The following is a 22,983-nucleotide window of genomic DNA, read 5'->3' as shown; positions in this document are numbered from 1 at the left end:
CATACCTAGGGGCAATTTAGAGTGTCAAATCCGCCTACCATGTATGTCTTTGGAATGTGGGAGGAAACTGGAGTACCCGGAGAAAACCCACGCAGGGAGAACATGCAAACTACACACAGGTGGACCGATCTGGATTTGAACCCAGGACCTCAGTGCTGTGAGGCCGACACGCTAACCACTCAAGTCACCAGGCCGCATGAGTTGTTATAATAATAAATAATCGCTATTATGCTTGGGACTTATTTGATCATTATGGACGTCGTCCGTCCAAAATGTCACTGCGCCATTGGGTGGCTGGATTCTTCATAAAATATTATTTGACTGGCCTTAATGTTACAGACATAAGCGACAAGTGAATTGAATTTAATCCCTTTATTGTCATTATACAAGTACAATGAGATTTAAAGCTCCAGCTTGAAGTGCACACACAAATAGGCAGATTTACTTAAGAATAAAAATGAAGTGAAAAAAGTGACTATAGTAGTGTGCAGCTAAGAGTGCAAAGCCTGCTCCAGCAATAGCATTCGGGTTAGCATTGCCAGCAGTTGTTTAATATAATTTCATCATCACTTTATGCAAGACTGTTTTCATAAGGCATAACATGTAATGAAATATTAAAGGTATGTAAACATAGCTTTTCTTTCACTGAATATGTTGACTTGCTAGAGACGGATATCCGCCAGCGATCGGTGTTCCAGTAGTTTATTCCGGCAAGGAACACGGAATTTTCAGTCCTCACGGTACAAAGTACTGCAACGCACGAAGTCTTCCTAGTGAATTGAGCACACTGTATTTAAAAAAAGACAAAATTTGCGCTCCCCACGCGTTCTCCTCCCATACACGTATCAACTGTGTATGGTTACTAGACGTATTAAGTGAAATAGTTCATATTTACGTTTTCGAAACGGCAATGGCCGCTCACGGCAACCGAGTCTGTGCTACGGTAAGCTAGCCCTTAGCCATAGCTAACTTTGGTGCGTTTTAGACAGGACAAGATAAAGAAAACAAGGGATGGCAGCGGCAAGTGCTCGCAATTCTAGTGCCTCATTTGAGGCTGTACTGGAACAAAAGTTAATTAACCTAACCAACACAATGGATTCCATTCAAGGGCTGTCAACGTGGTGCATCGACCACAAGAAGCACCACAACATGATAGTGCGACAGTGGAGCAAGTGCTTAAAAACATGTAAGTAGCAATAACTTTTCTATCCTGAGATGTTCGTAGATAAAATTGCTTGCTGGTATAAATGGGAACTATTTTGATTAGACTGATGTGTAACTCGTTCATTAGTACGAGGAGTATGCGTTGCTCTAAGCTTAACCGTTTCCAAAGTAACGCCTGAGTTGACAGTGAAACACTTGTGTTGTCAATCCAAGCTTCTATTTCCTCCTTTCCATCCAATAAATTGAATGTGGAATAAATAGGTACTGTATATCAGCAGGGATATCACTTTTAAATATAGAACAATACTCGAGGTAATGTGCGCAATAGTAGCAATATCCCTTAATCCAAATGAGGTGACCCATTAGTAACAAAAAACAAGTAATGATGGAGCCGAATCTCTTATTTGTCTGGGTATCAAGCCTTTCAACAGCTTTCTCTAATGCAAATTAATTAAGCTTCTTTCATATGTTTCAGGGTTACACCAATGTAGAGGTGAGATCTTAAACCCGAGCCTGAGCCCGGCCCACCCTGACCCGAAATTCGGACCCTATAATGTCAACCATTACTGAGTCGGGTCGGGCTGGCCTTTTCTCTCGCTGAAAAAAATGTATACTAAAACGGTGTGGTCTCTCTCGCTGCCTTTTAAAAAATAAATAAATATATGTTTATAAAAATGTATACTAAAACGATGTGTGGATACTAAATTAAGGATTACTTGTTATAAAATAAATAGTGGATAAAACAGAGAAAGCCCTGTAATGTAATTGCAATGCAACTACTAAACAGGAGCCGCACGTCTGCGCACGTCACATGATCGCCACCCTCTTAATAATCTTCCCCTCCACAAGTCCGCATTTATTTTGACCTTGTATCCCCAATATGGAGGAGCAAGAAGTGCAAGAAGTTAGGGATAAACTAAAGACAGGAGAATTGAAAAGACAAATACGCACGGTAAGAGTGAGGTGTGGAAAAGCTTCAAATTGATTCTTGAATATGCTACAGAAACATTGGCTTCTGAATGTAGTCAATGTGGCGCTTTGCTTTCATAGACCGGCACCTCAACGCTGAGCAGGCATTTAAACAGCTGTACTGGCAAAAGTGATGATCGTCAAACATCTATAGTATTATATAAAAGATGTAAATGTTTATACAGTCTTGTTTAACTTAGATTTCTTTACAAAAGACAGACATGCTTTAATTTGTTATCATAAATCACCCCTCCTCCCGATTTGCGAGTCCCGAGTCCTCACAAATAAAAAATGACATTTCGGGTTTGCTTCGGACTCGGGCCTGCAAACCAAGTTAATTGGTCGGGCTCGTGCCGGTTCGGGCTTTAATACCCGCGGGCCGGGTCGGGCTGGATTTTTTTCGGCCCGATCTTACCTGTTACACCAATCCCAGTATTAGGATATTAGGAAATTTTCAATAAGGCTGCTGTTTGTGCACAGCTATTTAAGAGGTATTTAAACAAAAAAGAAAGAAAGAAAACGACCGAGACAATATATGTTATATTATTATATAATATTATAATTATATGAATATTTTAGTGGGTAGGCTCAGTCTTGTCCTGCCTCTCATAATCGCTCAATTTGGCTGTGTTGCAGTCCTTTCGCTCTTCTTCATCTACTGAATGTTGGCCTGGAACTAGCGTTCATGTTGCATCAGCGCCCCTATTCTTTGTGGTGTTAAGGTAGTGTAATTGCAGTTAACAGTGTTACCTCGTCATCCAAGTTCATTTAAATTCGCTCGTAATACAATATTCTCGTCTTACGACGGAAATTTCAATCGAATAATTCGCCCGTCATGCGATCAAAATTTCGTGATGCGACCAAGCCAGGTGGCCATGGCACTGTCTTTTTTGCATATCTTTCGTGTATAACAGGGGTCACCAAACTACGGCCCGCCGGCACATTTGGACCGGCCCTCTGAACAATACCAGAGACGCTATCGGAATATTTTATTATTATTTTTTTTTTTGGAATTTTTTTTTGGGGGGGGGGGGGGGGGGGGATGCGGCCCGCTGGCACATTTGGACCGGCCCTCTGAACAATACCAGAGACGCTATCGGATTTTTTTTCCTATTTGGCCTTGAAGACTGGGACATTTTAATCTTGTGTTTGGTTCATTGCACCCCTGCTGAGCCCACAAATCATCCCAGTGAAGCGGGGCTTCGCATTGCTTCTTTGGTGACACGCGCGGGGAGAGTGTTTCCCTTTGATGCATGCGGGCACGTCCACCGTTGCATGCACGAGCAGTGTTACCGAGACATCTGGACGATTGCAGGTGAGGGCGGAGCCCTGGGACCATCGCGGACCATTCAAGCATATTAAAACTGCAACCTGTTTGAGAACGGAATAATGGCGAAAAAGTTAGGTGAGAGAAAAATTGATTCAGAATGCAGGATATTTAACCTGGAGTCGACAAACGATTATTTTTTTTGTTCAATGCAAAGAAAAGGCTGTTTGTCTCATTTGTCAAGAGACGGTGGCGGTATTCAAAGAATACAATCTTTGCCGACACTATGAATCCCGTCACAAAGACAAGTACGATAGATTGCAAGGCCAAATACGAGCAGACAAACTCTCAAAGCGAAAAAGTGGACTACTATCTCAGCAGAACCAGGCATCCGCTCGGGCCAGCTTTTGGGTTGCTAAATTGATAGCAAGCAGCGGTAAGCCTTTCACTGACGGAGAGTTTGTTAAGAAATGTATGGATACTGTCGCGGAGGAGGTGTGTCCCGAGAAGAAAGATGCATTTAATGCCGTAAGTCTGTCGGCGAGTACAATGACCAGACGCGTTGAAGAAATCGGGAGTAATGTATATGCCCAGCTGCAGCAGAAGACGAAATAATTTGACTTTTTTTCATTAGCACTGGATGAAAGCACGGACGTGCAAGACACAGCGCAACTGCTCATTTTTATTCGTGGAGTTAGCGCAAACTTTGAGATTTGCGAGGATCTGGCAGCCCTCCAAAGTCTCAAAGGGACTACAACGGGAGAGGATATTTTTGACATAGTGTGCCAAACCATGGAGAAGTTGGACCTGGACTGGTCAAAGCTAGCTAGCATCACGACTGACGGGGCTCCTAGCATGGTGGCCGAAACTCGCGGTCTAATAATGGGACGCATGAACCGGGAGTTGGAAAAAAGGGGTCTCACCGCCCCGCTACGAGTCCACTGCCAAATTCACCACCAAGCACTGTGCTGCAAAATGTTGACGTGGGATTCTGTAATGACGGTTGTGGTGTTGTGCATAAACTTCAGAGCAAAGGGAGAAGATTGTGCATGGCACAACAGAAAGTTAATGTTCCATGGCTTTTTCTGTTACAAACTGACACCGGCCCCCCATCCGAGAAGGGAAAAGTTATGTGGCCCTCACAAGAAAAAGTTTGGGGACCCCTGGTGTATAACAATACTACGAGCACCGAATGAGTTCTTCAGACGAGTTGCGACCAGGAAACGCAAAAAGAGGGCTTTCTGGGTAATGAAGTACAGACACTCCTCAACTTACGAACGCAATTGGTTCCGAGCGATTGTTCATAAGTTGAATTTGTTTGTAAGTTGATTTAGTGCTATATTTTGTATTATAATTTATGTTTAAGGCCTATATAAGTATATTGAAGGTTTATATAAGTGCATTTGTATGTTTAAGGCTTGTATAAGGAACACGCATTGGTTTGTACTGAAAAAAAAACATTTAATAAAATGGAGAGAATATGTACAGTACTGTAGAGAGAGAGATAGATTTATGTATTAGAAACTGGCCAAAAGAAGCGACCTAATGACGATTGCAAAGTTTTCTTCTTTTTTTCATCATAAATGATGCAGTAGCACTGTATGGCATCATTCAATTGATTTGCAAACTTTGTGCAACGTTCAATATTTGGGTCCTGCTGCTCGATCTTTCTGTTTATAAATGGTACTGAATGTGCAACGCTCACCACTTTCTGACGCGCATCAAGCTTCGTTATTATTGCCACTCGTTTCAAATGAAATGGCTTGCCTCTTCCTTGCAACTCCCTCAATAGAAGCCTTTAGCTTTTTACCAACCATATTCAATATTGGATGCATGAGATATTTAATGATACAAATGAAAAAGGTTCTTTGCACACTGGAGATACATTCACGCACTTCCGCATTGCAACGAAGAAGGTAGATGCTGGGTGAGCTGAGCTCTCACAGCGCCAGGCGTCGGTATTAGCGGCGGAAAGAAGTACTACTCCGAAAAAGACGCGAAATACAAAATTGGACTTGCGAACATTTTTGGACTTAAACGCAATTTGCAGACATGTTCGTATGTACCGTTGTTCGTAAGTTGAATGTTCGTAAGTAGGGGAGCGTCTGTATACTCGTGCACACAACGCCGATAGGCAATGGCACTCTTTCTCAGAATAAAACTTCATTACCCACAATCAATACGTGGGTAAGCTCAGCTGTTGCATTTCCTGTTATTCTTCTCTAATACGAGGAGTTTTATATTACTTCTCGTTCGCTGCTCATAACATCCAGAGGCACCGGCCCGCAATTCCCTCCTCGCAATATTTCCGGTCGCAACTCTCTCTCATAGGCGCTGTTCAAAGCGGTTGCGACCAGAGCCATTACAACGAGGGAGTTGCGAGTCGGTGCCCCCGATGTCCCCACGAGCAGCGGAGCGATCGCTAAAATGTACTACAAGACTATTTCTCGTTGGCAAGTGGTCGTGGGTTATCCTATTGTGAGGACATTTGTGTGAATCATTTTCGGAATATTTTGAAGGGAATACGTAGTACAACAGCAAACAGCCCATTGATAGCGAACGTGAGGGTGGAGGCGTGGCAAACCGCCAACCCGGAAAACGAAGGTAACAAAAGATTACAACAAAATTAGAATTCAGTTTTGTGTAAAGTTATATTAAACGTATGTTTGAGTGTCTGTATATGTTAATCCAAGTTAATTTAAATTTGTTTGTTCCGTTTACGAGTGCGTTGTCGTGTTTATTTATTCACAGAAGTTTGAAGTTACAAATTTGAAAGAAAAAAAACAGTTGCAAAACTGTATATTATTTATTTCATATTTATTTCTTTTCCTTGACCTTCTGCTGAAGCGGAACAAGTTACAGGACGGTTGGCATTGTGTACTGTGTAAATGGACAATCCGAAAGAGTTCTATTTCTATCACCTATCACTACAACCAATCAGCAATGGGTTTGTTGTTCGACAAAATACCCGCGAGGACACTGGCCCACCTGGATATCATGTTTGCATTCCACATTTTATTAACAAAGAGGAGCGCCACCAGTGTTGCACTGGTCCACGATTCTGATTTGATAGTTTAACCTCCTAGGACCTGGCGTCCACGTGTGGACATCACATTTTTGGTTGTCATAAGACTACAATGTTAAATTTTGGACTACAAGGGTCTGGCGTCCACTTATGATGTCGATATCATTTTTCTCAGAAACTACATCATGTAAAAAGATAATTCTTTGTTTTTACACCCATCAGGGCCCAATTAGCCTAAATATCAATGAGAAAATAAAAATGCATGCCTTGCAAGAGTCTGGGTCTTAGGAGGTTAAAGTTCATTGCCTTCTCTTCTGCCATATACACTGGTACCTCGAGATACGAGCTTAATGCGTTCCGAGACTAAGCTCGTATGTTGATTTTCTCATAACTCAAACGAACGTTTCCCATAGAAATGAACTAAAAACAAATTAATTCGTTCCAACCCTCTGAAAAAACACCCAAAACAAGATATTTGATTGGAAAAACATTTTTATTTGTTCTAATTCGCCATCTATGAACAAAGTAACAGATAGGTCTTAGGAAGTTAAAGTTCATTGCCTTCTCTTCTGCCATATACAGTGTTACCTCGAGATACGAGCTTAATGCGTTCCGAGACTGAGCTCGTATGTCGATTTTATCGTAACTCAAACGAACGTTTCTCATAGAAATGAACTAAAAACAAATTAATTCGTTCCAAACCTCTGAAAAAACACCCAAAACAGGATATTGGATTGGAAAAAACATTTTTATTTGTTCTAATTCGCCATCTATTAACAAAGTAACAAATAACTAGTGGTTTAATATTACTCAAATGTGTTTAATAGTACTAAAATTATACGGATTTCGCAGGGGGGAGAGAGAGACAGAGTGAGAGGGGGGGACTTTTTGCACGTCAACGCACTCGTAACATAACATAAACAAATTTAAATGAACTTGGATTACGATGCAGACACACTCAAAAATAAGTTTAATCTAACCTAACACTAATTATTATTAATAATAAATAATAATTATTAACAAACATTATTTTTCTGTGTGTTTTAATCCACAAATGTACTTTTGTTCTCCTGTGGAGATAGATGAAAGATGAGTTCTTTATTTTCAGTGCAATGACCTGTCACATTTTCAAGTTCTGAAAAAAGCTTTAGATGTTTGTGGTTAGATTATTCAGAGACATGAGTGAAAGTTATTGGGGTGTTGAGGGTGCCACCACACCCGGGTTCGGGCCTCCAGGAGTCCGGTTTTAGGGCGTCAAGGGGTTTTGCTTGTGGGAGAGGAGGGTATGTAATCAACCAAAGATGATGTGTAGATTACTACTGTATATTCTCGCATATAAGCTGCCTCTGCATATATAAGCCATACCCTTAAAATTGCCTTAAAATAGTTGAATTTTACATGTTCTGTTGTATAAGACGCACCCTGATTCACAATTCTCGCCTCCATATTCATGGTTTTAAAACGAGTACAAATGTATTACTTTGAAGGTAAAATCTTAAGAAAAATCATCGCGTATGGTATTTCTGAGATACTGTATTAATTGAAAGGATCGTCTGCTGGATTGTACACTATTTGGGTCAATATCATAAGGACGTTAATATTCCTGTTTTTGTAAATACAAAATATCAAATTATTCAATTTGAAAAAATAAGTATCTTGACGAGAACCTGGTGCTTTTTAATGACAATTTTCTTACCAGAAGTTTTAAGATGTCGAAATATCTCCATTCTTTCAATGGTTCATATTACTGCAATAGTTGTCTCTTTTGAACAAGAAATAAAAAGAAAAAAATCTAAACAGAATTTTATTTCTTATATGTACAATCATGCAGCTAAACATTCAAAATATTTTATTTCTGTGTTCCAAAAGGGTGTTGGCTGCATGTAGACAAATTCAAAAAGGAAGTCATGTGTGCAGCACCAAGTCTCTGGGTGCAATAATAGCATGAGATACACTTTACGCAGGTATCAAGGCTGATATTTCAATAATCGACTGCAAGACCTTTGAGTCAGCCTTAACAACTATTGGGATGTGCTGGTAAACACTACAAACACATGTATCTAGGCTACTAGCGTTTGGCCAGTCAGAGTACGTTTAACTAGGCTCCCTAGGGAAGATGGCGCCGTCCTGAGCGAGTAATGGCCGGCACAAATGAGTTTCTTTCATGTTTTATGCAAGATACGGTTTATTTTTTGTATAGCATTTTATCTATTTATCCTTTCTCTGTTTTGAAATAAATTAACGAATCGGCCGGATTATCTTGTGTTATGGCGTTCCGGTTTTGTCACCTTGCAGTTTCGTGCATGTCAAGAATAATTTGTGCGCAAATAAGCCGTACCCTGGATTCAGTCATCATTTTTTTTTAGGGACAAATACGGCTTATATGCGAGAAAATACGGTAATAGTGTTTTTAGAACCTGTGTTTAGTAAGCTGCTTAGTTTGCCACAAAATGCTCAATGTCGCTGGAAGCACAACCGTTCACATCAGGGGATTTAGAATTGGCACCTTTCCAATTAAATTGAAATGAAATGAAAAATACCAACTACACTTAAACATATCTAAGACTATCTGTATGTACTTCTCAAAAAGAGCGAGAAATAACAGTGACCCCAACATTTTTGTCCATGGAAAAACAATCAATGTAGTCCAAGAATTTAAATACCTAGGAATCAGTCTTGACTCTTAACTTTTCTTTAAATGACAGATAAAGAAACACACTAAATCAAATTACATTAAATGTATCCAATTTTAGGTTCTTTAGAAACAATCTAACACGAGTCAGCAAATTTATATTTTGACACAATGGCTATATCACAAATGACTTACTCCCTAACAAGTTGGTCATCGGCCTGCAAAACAACACTAAAATCAATTGAAATCATTTATAAGCAAGCTTTGAAAGTATTGGACAGAAATCCAAAAACGCACCACAAGAAGTCGTGAAGGATCACAATACATATCCTGGCTTCCACCTGCTTCCCATTGGCAGGCATTACAGGACCATACTAGCCAAAACAAACAGACTCAAGGGCAGTTTCTTCCCAAAAGCCGTCATCATACTCAACTCGAGTTTTGCACCTAAGAGGACCTAATCTAGACTCAATTAAGTACTGCATATGTAAAACGCCATAACACAGCCAGATGTGTATCAATAAGGAATGTTTTCAGACTTTTATTCAGTCTTAGCACTGCAATGTTATAATTTTGCACTTTGATACTTGCAGTAAAAGTCCATAGCTAACTCACGTGCTGCTAACCACTTTCGTCACTTTTTTTTTACCTCACTTCATTTTTGCTATTTATAAATCTTTTTATGACTACTTATTTGTGTGCACTTCATGGTGAAGCTTTAAATCTTATTGTAATTGTATAATGAGGCCACTTTATAAAATATTTAGTTTCTGTTTATATTTATTATTTTCACTGTTCCAACGCCATTAAATTGCTTTATGTTCTTCCAGACCAGAGTGACGCATTACCCTTGATGAGTTAGCTCGCCATTTCCAGAATACCGAGGGCTCTGCCAATCAAATCGTTCATAAAAAAAAAAAAATCAAACTCCGCAATTGCTATTATCATTTGTTGAGCTAGCAACGTCCATCCCGCTGTTTTTTTGTACGTTTCACGCATTTTCATCCATTTTACCTGTTTCCAAGCATACTGTAAATGTCATCCCATGATATACCTACTGACTAAAAGAATAGGAGAATTTGTCTTGTCAAAAAAAACCATAACATTTTATTGAATAAATAAATCATATCACATGGAGTTGACGTGCAAGAAGAAGAAAAAATAGTTTTAAAAAAGCGCAAGTAGACTATACAGTAATTATGTATAATTTGTTTGACACGCCTTCGAATATTTAAAAACATTGTGTCTCAACATGGCTTTTTTGTGAAAGTTATATTTTGATAGATTGTTTACCCAAATAATTGTTGGTTTGAGGGAAAAAAAGGAGGGCAAATTATTCTCCTAGGCATATTCAGGTGTTGTTGATGGTTCTCCTAAATTTGATTAAACAAGAGGATTGTGCATAAATGTTCTTTTCTCAACAGATGCTCTGGCTCACTTAAAATTTTAAAATTTTTGATACTATGCCGGACAGAATATGAGAGTAGTTGCCTTTTAACTCATCCAACCCAAGCTATTTTTACTAAAGAATTTAGTGCTGATGGAAATCATACATTAAAGTTTAAAATTTAACTTCCACGGGACAAATCAGGTGTTTGATTTGAAGACCATATGTCACATAGCCAGCCTTAATGTATGGAAAGTGGCATGTCTTTGGTAAATATAAACCTTTAACTAACTTTAATTACACTATAATCAAATATCGATGGTAAAAATACCTATCATTGTTATCTTCACCTCAGTAAATTTAGTGTGCCAGAAGAAAATAATTTTGGTTAAGAGTACCAATTAGTATCCAAGGAAACAATTATAGGAACAGGCATGGAAGGAATTAGTGGCTCCAGGAAATGTCTAAATCTGGGGTCAGCAACACAAAACTTTGAAAAGAACCATATTGAACCACCCAAAAAATATGTCTGAAGCCCTCAAATATTAAAAATATTATAAGCCACATGATGTATGTAACTTGTTAGCGTTGTGCCTTGACCTCCTACCTACAATGTCTCGTGTTCGTTTTCAGTTCTGGGGGTTTTGCTGATCATTGGAAACATAAGAAAAGCTGACAGTCTTAGTGTGCATTCAAGTTGGAGCTGGGAGATATGACAAAAATTGTCATCACGATGAAAAAAAATATTATCAGTCTTTTGATAATTATCACAATAAAACATTTTTTTGTTTCAAATTTAAAACTTCAAAATTCTGTGAATAAGTAAATAAATTACTTTCCTTCTTATTCAAATATGAAAGTAACTATCTTACCTTACTTTATAACTACTCTCTCCTTACTCTATGAAAGGTAAAGAATAAAACCTGCAGAAATTTTGACTGGCGTCTTTATATTTATAAATTTGGCTTCAAACCAAAAGTTGCTGTGCAATATGAAATGAATAAAAAATTCAACTGAAGAGATCATCACGAGTGGGTAAGCAGACTATTTTCAGCCTCACAAAGAGAAACAGTGTAAATTTACCTCACATATGGCCATTTACAAAAAATAAAATAAAAAAGTTGCATAAACTTAACCAATTTTAACCCAAGATAACAAGTTTTAGATTTTTGCAACATTTTCAGAACATTTACATAAAATGGGGAAATAGCTTTATGTTAAGGACATTTTCAACGAGTCATTAAAAAAAAATGCTAGGGAGGTTTCACTTGGATCTTTTTGTGTTGTCCTGCATCTCATAATCTTCTCTTTTCCGACAGCTGATACGGCGCACAAGCTGAACCTGTTTTACCTCGCCAATGATGTCATTCAGAACTGCAAAAGAAAAAATGCTATAGTTTACCGTACTACCTTTGCAGATGTGCTCCCTGAGGCTTTTGTGCTATTAAAGTAAGTATTAAAATGGTGTTGATGATTGGAATTTTAGTGTTATTTACTTTATTTTACTCCAACTGATTTAAGATTTGGCAGGTCCTCGTTAATTATTGCAGAGTACTCTATTCCATAGGTGTCAAACTCATTCCAGAAAAGGCCGAGTGGGTGCAGGTTTTCGTTCCAACCCACAAATACTACACCTTTTCACCATCTGTTCTCTTACAACTGTAATTAGTTGATTGCAGTCAGGTGCTGTTTCTTCCAGCAGACCTGCTCATTGGCCTAACTGTCTGCGCTTTTTCTGTAGGGAGGAAAACCAGCACCCTCTTGGCCCTTTCTGGAATCAGTTTGACACCTGTGCTCTATGCCATCAGCTGAAATAACGTAATTTTTCTCGCATAGGTAAATAAACAGATATTTAGTCGCAGACGTTAAGGCATGAATTTGCATTTGAATCACTAAATCATTTATGTAATACATTTTACCACACTCAGCCACCAGAGAAAAATGGCATTTTGTTTCTTTGTTTGAATTTAGCTATGAACAGATTCAACTAAGATTCGGATTCAATACTACCTAAATAGGAAGAAGAACCCACTATCAATTCAAAGTCTTGGCCATGAAAGTGCTGGGGCCACAAACATGCAAGCTTACACAGATGACTTCTCTCCCCTGAATACAAGTGCTTAGCCCAGGTGTAGGTAGAAAACTATTCCACAAAGGGTCGCAGTGGGTGCAGGTTTTCATTCAAACGCATCAAGACGACACTTTTTCACCAATCTGGTCGTACAAGAGAAATCAGTGGACTGAATGAAGTCATGTGCTTCTTGTTTTCAAAACAAACCTCATTGGCTAACTGTCTGCGCTGGATTGGTTGGAAGAAAAACAGTCCCCACAGCGGTCCTTAGCCTACACCTGTAACATTTACCTGCAAGTTTTTTTCTCCTTAGTTGTAAACCAATTTCAGATTAAATTTTATGAGCAGCCAACGAGAAGTAATATATACTCCTCGTATTAGCGATCGCTCCGGCATTCGCGCTGAGTGATGGAAAAAACACTGAAAAAAATGCAACGCTCCGCCCAGTGCTCGTAGATATCTGTTATACACGAAAGAGATGAGGCAAAAAAGACAGTGCGCTACAATGATAAACATCCTCTCATGTCTTGGCCACCTGGCTTTCTCGTATCTCGAAATTTTTCTCGTATCTAGAGATAATCATTTGCTCGAAATTTTACTCGTATCTCGAAATGCTCGTATGACGGCGTGCTCGTATGTCGAGGTACCACTGTACAGTAATCCCTCGAATATTGTGGTTAATGTAGACCAGACATGGCCGCGATAATCGAAAAATCGCAATGCAGGTTTACCCCTATTATAACTTTTTTTTCAGTGCTGAGTCGTGGTAGCAAGAGTGGCTTCTGCTTACAAGTTTCAGCGTGAATTTTCACATTTTTTAAATTTTAAAATTTACATTAAAAAAAAAATTAATAGGGGAAAAAATTGCAAAGTACAGTAATCCCTCGATTATCACGATTAATGTAGACCAGACATGGCCGCGATAAACGAAAAACCGCAAAGTAGGGTCACCCCTATTTAAAAATAATAAAAATATTTTTTTTTATGAAATTAAAAAAAATCAGTGCTGAGTCGTAGTAGCAAGCGGAGGAGAGGGGAGTGGCTTCCCCTTGCGAATTTCAGCGTGGATTTTTTATGAACTTTACAAATTATTATGATTATTTTTTACTTCAGTGCTGAGGTCTAGTAGTGAATTCGCGATGCGTGAAGACGTGACAATCGAGGGATTACTGTACACCTCTGCATGAGATTGTATCCTTAAAATTAAAGAAAAGAATATTAGTACAGAACAGCAATAAAGATGTTATTAATATATTCAAGCTTGTTCTCTTCTACAGCGCGCTAAACTTTCGGAATCATAGCGACGCAGCTTCCTGCTAACAAATGGAAGCCTAGCAAGGTGTTGGTTGATAGCCAATGGGAAAGCACCTCTAGAAAAAAAAATGAATACAGGAAGTCTATTGTAGTGTCATTTGTGTGCGGCTATGTGATACTCCCATTGATGCATTCGGTGGCGATGTGGGTAATGGGTACTGCGGGGCCATTTTGACTGTAAATAGACGTGATCTCAGTTTAGATTTTTCATTCATCGTTGATTTTCTACTTTGAATAAAATATTGAAAACTGCCACTTTCACATCATTGCATTTAGATTTTATTCAGTTTTTCTAGCTTCCCAACTTTTTGAAAATTTGTTTTGTATTTTGTAATTCATGATCAGATTAACCATTACTAATCACAAAGTTGTTGTTACACTCAATGATGATTAATGAGGAATTGATTTGGATGGCTAAAACTCATCTTGATCATCAAGCAATTCAAACACCTGTGTTACAATACAGATGGTATACTGTCTTATCAATCTTATGTAGAAAAGAAAGTGATGCAAAGATGGTGAAATCTGTGGAGAGGATACTTTCCATCTGGCAGGAAAGAAGTGTATATACAGACGTGCTGATTGCTGAGCTCAGGAACAGCTTAGTAAAAGAGGAATCACCACCTATTACACCCCTGGACCAAAAAAGTAAGCAAGTCAGAATTACACCCCTGATCTTGTGACGGGAATTTTATTACCAAGATCAAAATGTATTATTCATGGGTATTATTTGTAAAAATACACACATTGTATTACACTGCCTTAATTGTGTTTTTAATTGATTAAAAGCTCCAGTTGAGTCCAAGGCAGATTTGCGGTCCAAGATTGTTGCAGAATTTGTGGTAAGTTTTAGTACTCTTGTACTTTAAAACAAACAGCAACTAAATAATAATTACAATACCTTATTTGGAATTTGATCTGCAATTTCATCTGATCTTTATTCCAATTGCTCTTCAAGCCCCAGTCCCTGGTTGACCAGCTATCTAAATACAAGAGGTCAATGGACGATGTGGACTTACGAGAAAAACAATTAGCAGCTATGAGGGTCGACATCTGCAGTTCAGAGGCTCTCAAAAAGCTAAAAGGTTCCACAATTTTGTCCCTGTAATTTCATTTTGTTGTTGTCTGTCGTTACAAGTTCTTTTCCGATTTATTTTCAGATAAAGCAGGAGGAAAGAAGTTTTCCCGGGACTTTGAAGAAGGCAATACGCAGCTACAAGAATTTGTCAAATTCTTTGATAAACAAAACAAAGCAGGACCTCTTCTCCTGGAAACCCTAGGGAATGCAGATATATTCTATGAAATGCAGTACAAAGAAGTCAAAATTGTCGCCAATGTAAGTTGAATCCATCCCTTAAGTAATGATTTTAATGGTCTTGTTGTTGTTTGTTTGTTTGTGTGTGTGTGGTCTATCATTTGTGATAGACTAACCAGTCATTCTACTAGCTTCAGTTACAACGAAATCTTGCTTTAAAGATTTAAGAGAAAATGACGTTGCATCAGAGTACTATTCAATAGACCTAATGTATCTTAATGAACAGTTTTTTTTGCTTTGTATATTAACAACAAAACTATGAATAGCAGTGCTTCGTCATGTTAAAATATAACACTTCAGGTGCATGGCCGTTAGAGGTTATATTGGTTTATAGATAATTACTGATAAAATAAGCTTTTTTTTAAACATGAGGCTAAAGTCCGTGTGTTCAATATCATTCAACCACATAAAACTCCATGACAGGCCCCTTTGGCTGCTTGTAAATTCTAACTTACCACCCATTTATTCAACTACCCAAACCGAATGAATGCTTGATAACGGCATAACTTCTTTCACTGTGATTTTATTTTTAGCTTACAGTATTTTCACCACTATAAGGCGCACTGCATTATAAGGCGCACCCTCAATGAATGACACATTTGAATTTTTTTTTCCATATATAAAGCACACTGGATTATAAGGCGCCCTGTCTATTTTGGAGGAAATTTAAGACTTAAGTGCGCCTTATAGTCGCGAAAATACGGTATATATTTCACCCAATTGAACATGGTAGAATCCCATAATTTGCTCATGCTGCATTTTTTTTTTCTTATTTACTTTTGAAATTAGACTTTTCTAACCTAATTCGTCAATTTTTAGTAAATTGGATTCATTGTTACTTATGTCAGTTTGATTTCAATGACCATTACAGTCTCATTTACAGAATGATAGATATTTTCATAATAAACTGAATTTAAAAGTTTATTTAAGGCGTTCCTACATTCTGTTGCTTATCCTTATTTCTTCAAGGCCTACCAGACTTTTGCTAATCGGGTGTCCCACCTGAAGCGCAAGCTGGACAACCTCAAAGCTACTTTACCAGATCTGGATGAGTCGCCTCTTCCTTCACCTTCTGCCGATGCACCATCTCCAACCGGCTCCGAATCTCCTTTCCACGACCTAGAACTGGCCAAGCCTAATTCAGATCTAGACGGCTTCGCTATGGATGATGAAGCAGAACCCCCAGCCCCAAGTCCACTGTCTTCTATTGGCGATTCCCCAAAACAAGTGTTGAATTCAGAGGACAACGTGAACCGAGAAGTGGAAGACATGGACCTGTCTGAGGAGGAAGTAGTCGGTGGGAACATAATAGGTGAGCAGTGGAACGGGGGAAAGGTATTTATTTAGTAATGTTATCTTGACACCTAATGGTAAAAAATAAAATCCATGTTACAGCCAACTTCATGTTTTGCAGTTCAATTTTATGTTCACTGACCAGCATTTCTGTTCTTTTTTTTTTGCAGTTCAAATGTGTAATTTCTTGTAAATTACAAACTTGATTCCAAAAACATTGACACATATTTTAGGGAAAAAACAAATACAGTGATGTACAAGAACTACATTTTAATATTATTTTAAAAATAGAGCGTAAATTAAGGATCAAATATTTAAACTGAGAAAATGTATTATTTTAAGGCATATCTTGATTTTGAATATAATTGTCTTAAAAAATCTCGAAAAGGTTCAGACAGATATTATTAAGAGGGTGCAAAGGTCAATTGCTCTAACCGACAGCTGAAAGACATTTTTCATTCATTGATGTTCTGTACCGCTTATCCTCACACGGGTTGGGTGAGGGCCAACTACGGGCACCAAGTTGTGGACCCGCTGAATTGGTGGCCAGCCAATTGGAGAGCACAAGGAGACAGACAACTATTAACACATAACTAGGGGCAATTTGGAGTCTTCAACCAGCCTAGCTTGCATATTTTGGGGATGTGGCGAGGAAACCACCATACCTAGAGAAAACCCACCCAAGCCTAGTGAGAACCTGCAATCTCCACACAGGAAGGTCCGGACCTGGATTCGAGACCTGGACCTTAGAACTGTGAGACCGACGCACTAACGACTCGAGTGCCGGGCCACCCAGCTGAAAAATAATTACAAACTAAAAGTAGCGGAGATCAAGATCACTGAACCAAAAACAAGCATGCTTATGTAAAGGAAATTTCAGAATGAGTTCTGCAATACTTCCAGAAACCATTGCCAGTGAACACAATCCACAGTGCCATCCACCCTTGCTAGAGTGAAACTACAATGCAAAGACGAGGGCATTTCTGAACAAGACCCAGAAGTGTAGGCGTTTTCTTTAGGCCACGGCCATTTAAAATTTGACAAAGCTGTGGTCAAACGATTCACAGTACAAAGCTCTTCCTCAAAAACTGGGATGTAATCTGGACTAGAGGACAAAGACAACCCAAGTTAATATCAGTCCTCAGTTAAGAACCCTGTATCTGTAATAGTATAGGGTTGTGTGAGTGCATAGGCATGGGCACCTTTCACATGGGCGGCATAAATGAATCAAGAAAAATGAATCTTGAATATGACGAAGAGGACTTGGACTAAAGCTCCAATAACCTGTTATTTAAATCAATCAGAGAGAAGCTATTTTCACTGAGTACAGTACTTAAAGTATTTACATTTTTTTTAAATTATACATATATTTAGATATTAATTAATACATTATAGTCTTTTCATATGACTGTAACTGTAATAGTTAATAAATACACTTCTTGATAATTGTTCTTGTCTACTTGTATTTTTGTTTAGGCACGAAAACATGTGGTATGGTATATAGTAATAATAGTTACTTTGTGGTTTTTCCGGTTATCGCGGACATGTCTGGTCTACATTATCCGCGAAAAACGAGGGATTACTGTATTCGTCTTCTAAAACAGCCCGCCATTCAAACTTTCGACATATGTTCGGTTCTGAATAACATCTTGAAATTTGGCCACATAATTGCATTTAATTCTTAGGACTCACCCTGGACTTCAGACGAAACAAGGTCGCTCCGTTCTCCTGATCTCACCAAGACTATTTCTTTAATTCTTTCTTATTTATTGAGTACATATTTGTCTGTTTTTTGATGTTATTAGTGCACTACGTGGTGAAAGCTTTAAATTTCATTGTACTTATATAATGACAATAAAAGCATTCAATTCAATGCAACTATTTAGTAATTTGGTTTGTAGACAATTCATATTGCAATCTGTTTTTACTATTGTGGAACCAGTGTTTGTTGACTAACCAAACTAACATCTGTTACCATAACTGTTCATATCAAATACTGTTGGCTAATCTGCATCAAAAATTTGTCTTGTTTTTGTACCCCTTTTTGTCCATGGATTTGGGACAAAAATGTTCTTTGGTTGATGTAGCCAAACTTGTTTCATATTGCCATTTTTGTCTTCCACAGTTGATGAACAAATAAAGGGCCCTAGCTCTTTGGTGTTCAATACCAATACCAAAAACACAGAGCTATCCATAGCAACAGCACAGCATGCCTCATCGGATGCGACCTCTGCAGCAACCACACCAGGGGGTGTGGGAGGTGTTGACCTGGGTAAAATTGGCTCGATTCTCAACAGTTTAAATGAGGCCATGAAAAACACAGGTGAGAAGGTGGCTCGTGTAAATATCTACTACTACTACCACACTCTGGCTTGTGCCGTGAGGGTTCCCTACAGCAATTCAACAATTTCCATTTCACCATGTCCTTTGCACACTCCTCCTCTACACCAGCCACTTTCATTTCGTCCCTCACTGCATCCTTGTTTCTTCTTCTAGGTTGAGTTCTAGTCCTGTTCCCTGACATTTCCATAAATGCCAAAAAACTTTATTTTAAAGCAATATCGGGTGCTCGCTAGCAGATTTATAGTCTGTAGTGTTTTTTTTGCCTTTTTGACAACACAATACTATTTACATTTTGGTACGTAATGACTGCAACGTCATTGTACTGCCATGGAAACCAGTAGGCTTTGTATTGTGGGAAAGCTGTGGTGTATCGTCTTTGGTGAAGATAAATGATGAAACCACAAAAATTGTATTTGCACATCAAATATCCTGCAAACACTCACACAAGACTGGACGTTAATTTATTTTTCTTCCTTGCTCTTCTATTTGTAATACTTATGACAGTTGGCAAACCACCATAATGATACATTCCTTACACCAAATTAAACAACAATGACGTCAGTCTGACTCTATGATGTCATGATGTTCTTTCTAAGTGTGTTTATGGCCTCATTTAATGGAGGTCTACAGTACACTCTTATCTCAAAACTTCCTAATATCTCATCTCATTTTCTGAACTGCTTTATCCTCATTAGGGTAACGTAACGGGGGGTGCTGGAGCCAATCCCAGCTGTCTCCAGGTTAGAGGCAGGGGACACCCTGAATCGGTGGCCTGCCGATCACAGGGCACAAGGAGACGGACAACCATGCACAGTCTCACCCATACCTAGGGGCAATTTACATTGTCCAATCACCCTACCATGCATGTCTTTGGAATGTGGGAGGAAACCAGAGTACCCGGAAGAAACCCACGCAGGCATGGGGAGAACATGCAAACTCCACACAGGTCTACGTGACCTGGATTTGAACTCAGGACCCCAGGGCTGTGAGGCCGACGCGCTAACCACTCGTGCCACTGGGACGCTAGAGCAATGTTACAACAAATGTAATTTGTTGAATCCAGAAGACCTATTGTCAGCCATTTTATACATTGGACGATAAGTCAATTTAGTAATTCTTGTGACAGGCCTAGTCTTTATAAGTGTGTCCCTCTTTGCAATGCAGGACCACCAGTGGAGAGTCCCTCTGCAGCTAACCCACAGTCCTCAGTCCAGACAATACCTCCTCCGCCTGAGGATCCCCCATCTTTAGTTGAAATTCTGGCAAAGGTGGATATGAGTCCTGCAGAGCTCCTTAGTGCTCTGTCTAAGGTCCAAGCCCAAGGTGGCCTTGATGGTAAGGTTGTTTTTACATTTGCAAGAATAGCCACAGTATTTGTCCAGTCATCTTGTATCCTTCACTTTCGTTCAATCAGGCATCTCCTCTCTTCTGAGCAGCCCTGCTCCAAATGTCCCTGCGGAGTCCTCCAATACAGGCAAGAGTCCTTCCGTACCCTCATTCACTCCAGCTTCAGGAGCTACCAATCAGAGTTCCACTCCCTCCTCTACTGCATTGGAATTGTCTTCACCATCAAATGTCCATGTCCAGCAAAGCCAAGCCTCACAAATGCCTACTGAGATCATGCCAATCACTGCCCCGTTGCTGGATATTCCTAGAGACATGAATATAACTGCAATACCCACAGAAACAGCAACACCCAATAGTTTAGAATCCAAAATCCACACCTTTCTGCAAGGTAACCCTTCTTTTAACACCTTTGACCTCGGTTTCACCTTAAACCTACCCAACAGAGTGGATAATTTGAGCCCAGTAACAGGAACCGACACGCAGGATGGAACGCCGGTGCGCGATGAGGGGGGAGGCACCCCAACCCAAGATGAGGTCATGGACATACCAGTGGGGCTCCCAAACTCTTCAAGTACAAAGGCAGAAAGAGTGCTGCCAGCTCCCTTTGGTTTCCAGGAGAGTACTACTCAAAAGCAAGAACCAATCAACCTGCAAGACCACTTGCAGCCTGATGTAGCTCAGAATGGCCAGCTGTACCAAGCATACCCTTTTAGTGAAACTAAAATTTCAGATTCTGTTCCGCAATATCAGGACATTTCTATTCAAGGTGGAGGACCTCCAACCCAAGGCATTACAGGTAGTACACGGGGGATGGGTAATCCGGGTTGGTATGGTGAGACATACCCAGATAGGGGTTTCCAGCAACCAGTAGGATACAATGAGACGATGCCTGCTAATAACCAGACCAAGATTTTTGAGTACCAAGCAGAAAAAGCTGGGCAACCTCAAAGTTTTCAGCAATCTTCAGATTTCTTTAGCAACCTCCTTCCTCCTGTCCCTAAGTTACCGCCCCCTCCGAGTCTTCTTCCCCAAATTTCTCTCCCAGAGGAAGAGGCGGACACTGCCGAACCTTGTCAGAGCAGAGGCATTCCCAGGATGGTCGTCCACGAACATGGACACAAGTCAACGTTTCGGCCAGACGATTCAATGTACGATGAACCCGATGATGAACTCTCTACCCCTGAAGACATACACTATCAAGAGGACAACGAACATTACCACCCCGGCCCTCGGTTTAAGACTACACCTTACATCCGGCCCGAAGTTCCTTTCTTCCCACGGGGCAGTCCTCGGCATAACCTCCCCAGAGGCCGTGGGCGCTTCACTTCGCCTCCCTCTCGTTCACATGATGCTTTTAACAATCAGGACTTCCAAGAACAGAGCCCTCGTGGTCACTTTTCACCCCGACGTCCGCCGCCGCCACACCATTTTCAGATGCGCCCTACTGGCATGCGACCTCCATTTCGGGGTCCCCGCTTTGGCCCTCACCCTTTCCCCAGGGGTCCCCCACGTGCACCGTTTCCTAATTTTCAAGGGCCTGATCCAAGACTAATGGGCAAACGACCAGGTCCCAGAGGAGGTCTAAATCCTGGTCCTATGTTCACTCCCAAAAGACCCTTTCTTCCCCCTCGCTACTGACCGTACAATTGGGACAGTGGAAGGTCAAATGTGAAACTGCTAAAGGACGCAGGATTAGAGTTGACAAAGCAAAATAAATATATCCAAACCCACCCAAAAGACTTGAATGAGAGCCACAGAGCCCACCAGGAAAGCGAGCAGAGAAGAAAAGCCCCAAAAGAGTGCAGAAGACAGAAGATGAAAGAAAATAAGAGGTGGATATATATATTTCTTTTCATTCTGTTTGGAGTTTTGTTGTAAATATAATAATCAACAATCGGTGTTTAATACCATTTAGATTGTGCACGTGGTCAAGCCTCAAATAGCCTCATGTTACTTTTCATTAATAATTTTAGCTTGAGGAGTGTCAAAGGGATGTGGGCGATTTGATATTCCTGCTATACTCGTTTTCTCTAGTTAGCAGTTCTCACTGCTTCATTTCATGCCAGCAATTCTTCCATCTTAGAGCACCACGTTTCACTTTGTAAGTGAAAGCAATGTATATTTTTTACATTTTGTGTTGCCTCAATAATCATCTTAGCTATTTCACAGTAGGAACTCTGTTTATAGTTGTGAAGCAATGATTTCTTAATTGTTTGACTATATTTTTGCTGCGATGAGAGCGGCTACTTTCTACTCAAAAGGAGACGAAGACTAAGAGATTTGTTTCAACCTCCCACGCTACGCAGAAGTTTTGGAGGGGTTGAAGATGCTACAAACTCATTTTATTTGTACTGTCTAATAAAAGTTTAATTTTAAATCATGGTGTCGTTTTCTCCTTTACCGCAATTCACTGAAGACAACCGCCATGAACGTTTTTCAAACCACAGTTTAGAACCCGTCAAAAGAAAAATAGCATGCCAACGCGCTTTGACAAATCGTGCAAAAAATACTATATCTTACGGTTAATATTCTGTTCATTTGTTGGCAAGCGCACATTTTTTTTTATTAATGCTAACAGACATTAGATGGCTCAGTGTTCTAGGATACAACATTTTAATTATTAAACATTTTTCAGAAGATGGTTGCATATATATTTGCAGATTTATAATGACTCAAGTCCAACCATTCCCTGATGGCCTGTATGTAATGATTGGGAGGACAAATTTAGCAGCATTTAACTTTAATGTTTTAGCGCTGATTATCATATCTTACTTTTTTGTTGTTTTATTCAAAACCAGTGTATTTTTTTTTTGCATAAATTAGAACAAAACGAACTAAAAACGCTTGAAAACATTA

General features: G+C 39.5%; 1 protein-coding gene across 1 annotated transcript; it reads left to right on the top strand.

The window, feature by feature from the left end:
- The first annotated feature begins 695 nt into the window (after positions 1 to 695).
- rprd2a (regulation of nuclear pre-mRNA domain containing 2a) lies at positions 696 to 22,504 on the top strand. Its single transcript, XM_077590769.1, has 10 exons — positions 696 to 1,186; positions 11,764 to 11,893; positions 14,326 to 14,477; positions 14,619 to 14,671; positions 14,788 to 14,914; positions 14,990 to 15,165; positions 16,114 to 16,456; positions 18,563 to 18,760; positions 19,945 to 20,115; positions 20,195 to 22,504. Exons 1-10 carry the CDS (start codon positions 1,012 to 1,014, stop codon positions 21,763 to 21,765), a joined length of 3,096 nt encoding a protein of 1,031 aa, XP_077446895.1. The 5' UTR covers positions 696 to 1,011; the 3' UTR covers positions 21,766 to 22,504.
- The last annotated feature ends 479 nt before the right edge of the window (positions 22,505 to 22,983 follow it).

The sequence above is a fragment of the Stigmatopora argus genome, chromosome 21 (genome assembly GCF_051989625.1).
Source record: "Stigmatopora argus isolate UIUO_Sarg chromosome 21, RoL_Sarg_1.0, whole genome shotgun sequence".
Lineage (NCBI taxonomy): Eukaryota > Metazoa > Chordata > Actinopteri > Syngnathiformes > Syngnathidae > Stigmatopora > Stigmatopora argus.
This window is presented reverse-complemented; position numbering and strand designations above follow the sequence as displayed.

Excerpts from the sequence above, each read along its gene's own strand:
- rprd2a (XM_077590769.1), top strand. The coding sequence starts at position 1,012 with ATGGCAGCGGCAAGTGCTCGCAATTCTAGTGCCTCATTTGAGGCTGTA. Across the intron at positions 14,672-14,787 it reads AGATTGTTGCAGAATTTGTG|CCCCAGTCCCTGGTTGACCA; the intron begins GTAAGTTTTAGT and ends TTGCTCTTCAAG. Across the intron at positions 20,116-20,194 it reads AGCCCAAGGTGGCCTTGATG|GCATCTCCTCTCTTCTGAGC; the intron begins GTAAGGTTGTTT and ends TCGTTCAATCAG.